Raw genomic sequence first — 7,910 nt, 5'->3', positions numbered from 1 at the left:
CATGGGGACAAAGATTGTACTTTTTTGAGAAATGTCCTCTGGTCTGATGAAACACAAATAGAACTGTTTGGCCATAATGACCATCGTTAGGTTTGGAGGTAAAAGGGGGAGGCTTACAAGCCAAAGAACACCATCCCAACCGGGAAGCATGGGGGTGGCAGCATCATGTTGTGGTGGTGCTTCACAAAATAGACAGCATCATGAGGCAGGAAAATTATGTGAATATATTGAAGCATCTCAAGACATTAGTCAGGAAGTTAATGCTTGGTGGCAAATGGGTCTTCCAAATGGACAATGACCCCAAGCATACTTCCGAAGTTGTGGCAAAATGGCTTAAGGACAACAAAGTCAAGGTATTGGAGTGGCCATCACAAAGCCCTGACCTCAATCCGATAGAAGATTTGTGGGCAGAACTGAAAAAGCGAGTGCGAGCAAGGAGGCCTACAAACCTGACTCAGTTACACCAGCTCTGTCAAGAGGAATGGACCCAAAATTCACCCAACTTATTGTGGGCAGCTTTCGGAAGGCTACCCGAAACGCTTGACCCAGGTTAAACAAGTTAAAGGCAACTCTACCAAATACTATTTGAGTGTATGTAAACTTCTGACCAACTGGGAATGTGATGAAAGAAATAAAAGCTGAAATAAATCATTCTCTCTACTATTATTCTGACATTTCACATTCTTAAAATAAAGTGTTGATCTTAACTGACCTAAGACAGGTAACTTTTACTAGGATTAAATGTCAGGAATTGTGAAAAACTGAGTTCAAATGTATTTGGCTAAGGTGTATGTAAACTTCCGACTTCAACTGTATGTACTGTATAGAACATGGTATTGAGACATCATAATTGGTGGTTATATGATTTGGAGTTACACAACAATAACAACACAGAGGAACATGGCATCACAAATATTAACCCTTAAATTTCTTTATTTTTGATTTCGTCATCAAAATTTTTACAAAACATTTTCTGACAATAATATACTCAAAGAGAAGCCATATTTTGCGTTTGGACCAGGTCTCCACAACACCGCTTAGGTCTGAGCACAGAAAATAAGAATTGAAACCAAAACAACAACAAACCAACTACAGAATAAACAATGCAGCTCATATTTACATCCCACAGAAATCAATGCCGTCAGTAGGAGATAGATGAGAGGGAAAAGCAGAAATTCACATGGAAATATCATGGGAAAGAACAAGTGATATTGGTGGGAGGGGAGAATGTGGAGAAGCTTGGAGCACGTAAGGAATTAAATATGATAATATTGCTTTCTGTCCGTTTTACTGCACGTTCACATCTTTACATTGCTTCTGGCAGCAAAATTGATTCTATATGAAATTAGTGTTCCTTTTCTTATTCTGTTCACATAAATCCAATTAGTGGTTTAAACATGCCTTGTTAGACCGAAATAGTTTATATCTCTGACAGAGGTTAATGGTTATGCATAGAACCCCTATTGTCTTGACCCTGGTTTGTAACCATTGCTTATGCCAAAGGGCAAAGACTTTCAGCTAATGATGTAAGAGCTTCTCCTACTGTCCTGTATGCCTCAGGTCTCCACATGCTCTGGGCCCTACAGAGGCCCTATAGGGGCAGTTCAGGAGGGAATAGAGAAGATGAGAAAATGACGCAAAGCCACATCTGGCTGGGAATTACATTTTCAAACGTATTTATCAGGTAATGACTTAGAAGTCATTGAATCTCTGCGGTTGGCTTCAGGTGAACTGGAAGGGGAAATGTGTTGTGTTGATGGCAGGGAGGTGAGGCGCTGCAGAGTCCAGAGCCGTGGTGAGATGTAAGGGCCAGGTTTGAGACAGCATAAACTTGGTGTGCACCAGCAGTGACAGAGCCTAGACAACAAAAGCCACGATACATCAGCAGCAGATGTTGAACCCTGTGGGGGGGGTGCAGTTCACGATGATGAGACCGCTCACTACACCCTCCTGCATCCTCAGCCATGTGCATCACGTGTGATAAGACTGCATACAGCCAGGGTGTGGAAGTAGGATTTGGGAGATTTAGGAGGATGCAGGTGTCTGTGTGCCTTATTCAATGTGTTAATGAGGTACTGTACATGTCTACCAAGGTGTTAGGATAGCATCCCCTGGTGTGCATGGGATGCGAAACCTTTGTTTTAACCAAATACAATACAATTCTCTTGTTCTTACCGCTTTTCTTCATTTCTGTTCTTTTTTCCCCCATTTTCTCTTTCCCCCTCCCTCCCTTTCCCCCCCAACTCTCTTGCCTCATTCCTCTTTCCCCTAGAGATTTGCATTTAGCCATTCCTCTGAGCATAGACACGGAAATATGAAAGGCTTCCTTGCAATACTTCAGACCTTCATTCACCCTCCCTTCAGCTAAATCTGTTCCCAAAAGGGATTTGAGCCCAAACTCAGAGGATTGGGTTAGAGGGGGGAACAGATCCCAAAACAAACAAGGCAGAGGAAAAAACAAAGCCTGTCGGCGTTGCTGGGCTAGCACAGACGTTCCTGAAGTTCAGCTTAAACTTGCACAAGTTGCATGCATCCCCTGTGCTGAAAGCCCCGTACAGTACGACATTAGAAAAATGGGACAAAAGACTTGTTCATGGAAGAGAGCAGGGTCTTTTTATTCCAATGGCCTTATCAGGGATGTAGATCATGGTAAACCGATGACTTATTAGCCGCTAATTTAATTGTGGTCACCATGACTCCATTTAAACTTCCAATTACATATGGTTTTGATCGTTGTTGGACTGCTGTTGAGTGATTACTGCTCAAGGAAACTAAATAATGATAATTGGTCTGGAAATGTGTTACCATAATAGAAGAGGGAAGCCTCTCTCTGGAGTATAGCCTCGTCCAACACAAGCATCTCTTTCTGCAATGTGCATAAAGACAGCATGGAGACTGTAGGGCCCATGGGGCTGGAGACATCTACTCTGGAGAGGATGGGCTACAGAGGGGTCAGTGAACAGCTTGCTTGAGAGACACCAAAGTGGCCAGCGTGTGTGTGGAAACACATGCTTGTGGTTCTAGGGCATGTCAGACAGGAAATAGTCTAGCTCTATACTATCTGTTTCTCGTTCAGTGCACACCCTTATATTTTGACGTGGTTCGCCCAATCGTCAGCATGCGGACAGAAATAGAACATTATAAAAAGGTTCACCAAAGTCACCCAAGGCAGACATGATATCCAGGCCAGGAGATGGCAGGGGGCAGGGGAGGTTTAAAGAGCAAGGCAAGACAAGACATTGCTAGAACTGAGAGTGGAATGTCCCATTTGTAAAGACATTGGCACAACATTTACTACAAGGTCAACTAAAACCAGCATGTAGTCAGAAACCATTTTGAGTAAACCAACAGTTTGTATGTAATATGTGGGGCATACAGTATCTCAAAACTCTTCTAGATCTTGATATAATTATCAGAGCATTATCTGTGTGTTTTTGCTTGGGGGTTGGTAAATTATTAAAATAAACAAAGTTGTCATGGCACAACAAAAACCCTTTAAAAAAACGACTTTAGTAGAAATAACATACTGTATCTCAAGCATACTGAAAACGAGTCATACACGAGAACATGGGGTTGATAAAAAAAAAATATTAATAGTAACACCGGCCTGAACAGCGGCTACTCTGTTTATTATATATCCTGATTGCCTAGTCACTTTTACTCCTACCCGCTTTACATACCGTATTACCTCAACTACCTCGTACCCCTGCACATTGACTCGGTACTGGTAGTCCTTGTAGCTTCATTATTGTTTTTATTGTGTTACTATTTCCTTTTTTATTTAGCAAATATTTGTCTGACTTTAAAATTCCGCACTATTGGGAATAGGCTTGTAAGCATTTCACTGTAATGCGAACAATACTTTTTTGGGGGGGTGCATGTGACCAATACATTATATTTATTTGATTTATTTGAAATACTCTACTACAGGCCAGAATTGAATAATATACTATCCCTTTGTACATTTGACACTTCAAATCTTAATGATTTTGCTCCCAAATCTTAATGACATTGCTCCCAAATTCCTTGTCATTTGTGGTTCTGGTAGGGGTGTGACTTTGAGACATTAGTAATAACCTCAGTGATGGACAATGTTTGCAGGAATAGTGACATGCTGGAGGGAGGTGGGAGCAGGTAGAAAAATATTTATAATTAAAACAAGGAGAGGAGAGGATATGGTGGGAATCATCATCTCCCTCCCAAAGCCATCTTCTGGACAGACTCCCCCCCTCACTCCGGCTCGTGGATAAGGCTCCTCTTCTGGCCACAAGCAGTTTGTGTTTCAGAAGAAGCAAAATACGTAACTTTTTCCTTTTTAAAGATTCTCTATTTACAAGATAAATAAGTCCCGAAGGATTTTGTCCTTTTGATGTAGTCTTTTTATAGAATTGCTTGACATCATTGATCATCTCAAAAATGTACACTTTTGCTTCCGATCAAGAAACATACAAAAAAGCACCCCCCCCCGGCCGGCGGTCTCCTGGCCCTCCCTTCTCTTTGCCCTCTCAGGCTTTCTCCTTCATGGGGAGCCATGTACATAGGTGGCTTGATGTGCTCCCTCCTCCATTATACGGACCTCAGGGTGTTGAACTTGACAGATAAAAAAATGACCGCAGTGTGTGTGTTTGATTTGGACATGGGGAGTGAGGGGTGGGGAATGCCCGTTGAAAAGCCACCACAACAAAGGATCCAGTCCGTCATCAACTCCATCAATTGACGGTAAAGGATGTCCAATAGTGCTCATGGGCGACAGAGACAGTGTCCACATTCATCTGGTTGGAGTTCAAACACAGTCAGGCACACTTGCTGGCAAAGGGCTGTGCTGTTAACAGGCAATATCCATCCCCAGTGGTAGTCCACCACAGTCAATGAGTTCATCTGGATGTCAAAGACGCATCAACGTGCCAGTCCGTCAGCCCAACAAGCCCCCTGTGAGGCACTGGGCTCTTTGTCTGCTGTGTTTCTAAGGGAGTAGAGAGGAGAGGGTAGCACAGGAGCAGTGCATCACCAATCCACCAGCATACCTGCTGCTCACCTCACAAACAGGCCAGTTGCAAGAAAATCAAGCATTGTTTTTAGAAATCAAATATATAAAATGATTAGTTAGGCCTTTACAGGTGGTAAGAGATTCAACCTTTAGTTGACCCCCTCGAAGGACCTACATACCTCCTTGTTCATTGCTTTGCCAAATTTGATCAAATTGAGCATTGCAAAACATCAGCATTTAAAATACCTTAATTCTGCCCGAACACTTCACATCCAGCAATTCCATTTTAAAGTATTTAATGAAATAGATATACATCTCATGAATTAGTCAGACCATAGATAGTATAATCTGGTGGGCCAACTCGAGCCAGCTGCCAAATCTTGACACCCCATTGCACATGCTTCCTACATTTTTTCTATCGGACTCCATGAAATTGTATTTTTGTAATGATAACTGAGTAGGCTTTCTCAACCATTTACAGACACAGGACTCGGCAGCCTCTGTAGATTATTATGTGGTTTGGTTGTACATACTGTATGCAGATGGCAGACGTACATTTATAAAAAGGGAAACCATCTAATGCATGTATTTAATGTGTACCGGTTATGTTTTCAGAAACCAAAAGTATAAAGAAAACAAATGCTATTATTGTACATAAAATAATACATCTTTGGTACGACATGAGCACATGAATAAAACTCAGACCTTGACCTCCATAGTTGAACATACTGACAATACAGTATGGAAACAATACAATAATCTACTTGTTTTCTCTCACGACAACATTCTTCTTTTTTGAGAATTTACTCCTTTTAATGAAATAATGATTTCCATGGCATTATGACCCCTGACTGGCAATTTTAATGGGAAAAAGAGCGAGCCTTTGAGTTCTGGTAAACATTATTTTGTTTCATGATGTTGCTCTCTTTCTTTTCTTGTCCTCCAGACACATAGTTTATTGCACATTCCTTTCTCACTCCTAACACAGCATGAGAGAACTGCCATGATCCATTCCTTGGAACAGGCACCATACAGCATTGTCGCCACATTGGCCAGAGCTATAACCAAATCGATGCTTTAACGTGTCATGCACGTTGCATCACGTTTCTATTTCCCAGGAGCCAAGAGGAGGGGAGTAGCAGGTCCACTTTGAAGTGTTTGGAAAAAGAAAAAGAGATAATAGCAGAACTCCCAGGATGCATCAGCCTTCATAATGGTCACATTCCGGAAGCCAATGGCCTCTAGCCATGTTTTTAAATTGATACTTTTTGTTCTCCTCTTTTTACCTCTGCCCCCTTGTGGCCATCCCATGTCAATGTGCCGAAAAAGGCCCCACAGAACCCCCCTGCGCCCTTGCCCTCTATTCAAGAGTCATGGTGGATCTGTGGCATCCCCCCCACCTCAAACGACAGACTCTCGCTCCAGTTGTTAGCGTCCAAAGGTGAGCGTGGTGGTGCGCTCTTGGGGAGGGAAGGGGCCACCGGGGACCTGGGACGGGGCTCTGAGGATAGAGGGCGGTGAGCGGGGCCCGGCCCCCACTGTGGCAGCAGAGGGCACAGCGGGCAGCGATACAGTCTGTATGGTGGTTCTCTCACGTGGCCCCAGCTCCTCCAGGCCCTGCGGGGGACCCTCATAGCCCATGTTGAGCCGCAGGGGCTGATGGGCCTGGCAGTAGTCCACGATAGGCTGCTCGTACCGGTAATACGCCAGCGTGCCCATCTGGTGCGGGACCTGTGTAGAGGAGGTAGGGAGGGAGGGTGACAGGGAATGAGAGTGGCAGAGGGAGAGAGAATGTGTGTGAGTAATTAAGGGAATTTATATGTAGGTGGGAGAGGGAGAGGAGGGGGAGAAAAAAAGAGAGAAATATACATTAGAGATGTCAATCTCAATCTGTTGATTGCTCTGATAAGCCCTCTAGATACCAACTAGCAGATGGGAACAAATAATCATCAATAATTAAAATAATATCTGCAATTAAGACAAATGTTTTTGTCAAACAGTGATTATTTTGTCAGAAAACAATAACAATGGGTATAAACTGCCTAAATGTGATGTTAAAATGTACCCACTAATCCAACCATTACCACTGGGCTGTCATCTCAGTGCCAGGTCCATGGATATGTATGCAGAAGACAACAGAGGTATTTTTACCCAACGTGAGCATAACACGACAAGACAACCTTCTGCAGGTTGTCCTCTAACCAGTGAGGTGAAATATATCTCAATTTTATCCACTGTATGACAAGACAGAGCAGTCTGTCTTGTCATACAGTGTGAACTCCACCTGCCAGTGACTCATAATGCACACTCAAATTGCACAATGCACTACAACATGCTCATTCACATGTTCAAATAGGCGTGCAGCCGTGCACGTATATAAATGTGTCCATATACTAGCATAAAGGGAGGATCAGTGTAAACTGAAGCAGAGTTCCATAGAGTCTAGACGACCACGATGAGACTAAATCCCCCCCCCCCCACACTCACAGACCACTTTTCAAAACAAACAGATGAGCGACTTCCAGGCGTTTTCCCCAACTCACTGCCTGAGTTCATTGCCTTAACAAAGACCAATTAGCGAAGGTTGAAAGGGGCACAGAAAAAAGTGGGGAGAGATGGCAGTCGTCGGGAATGAAGTGCTTGACAGAAGTGACAGACAATCAGATCTTACAATGGCGCTCGAGATAAGAAAAAAAAAAAAACAACAACAAATAGGAGACCAAGAAAGAATACAGGGAGAGATAAATAATGACAAGGGTGCTGTCTGGTGGATGATGGGAACTGGGCACGGCTCATAAATTCAGCCCTCCTATAGGCTACGTGCTCTAGTCTGTTGGCTGACAGAGCAAAAACAAAACTCGTACCCGAGATTCAAGGTCTATGTAAGAGTAGAATTCATGGACTCAGTCAGTGGAGTAAGATC

The 7,910-nt window shown here is 43.2% G+C and overlaps 1 protein-coding gene across 1 annotated transcript in view; it reads right to left on the bottom strand.

Annotated features, from left to right (window-relative positions):
• Nucleotides 1–927: 927 nt before the first annotated feature.
• LOC111964089 (leucine-rich repeat transmembrane neuronal protein 4-like) overlaps nucleotides 928–7,910 on the bottom strand; it is a 146,406-nt gene continuing 139,423 nt past the window's right edge. The window contains exon 3 of the mRNA XM_023987806.2: nucleotides 928–6,718. Coding sequence (XP_023843574.1) covers nucleotides 6,416–6,718 — 303 coding nt within the window. The 3' untranslated portion in view covers nucleotides 928–6,415. The remainder of the gene's footprint in view (nucleotides 6,719–7,910) is intronic.

The sequence above is a fragment of the Salvelinus sp. IW2-2015 genome, linkage group LG5, assembly GCF_002910315.2.
Source record: "Salvelinus sp. IW2-2015 linkage group LG5, ASM291031v2, whole genome shotgun sequence".
NCBI classification, from domain to species: Eukaryota; Metazoa; Chordata; class Actinopteri; order Salmoniformes; family Salmonidae; genus Salvelinus; species Salvelinus sp. IW2-2015.
Note: the sequence above shows the minus strand (reverse complement) of the source record. Positions and strands in the feature narration are given on the sequence as shown.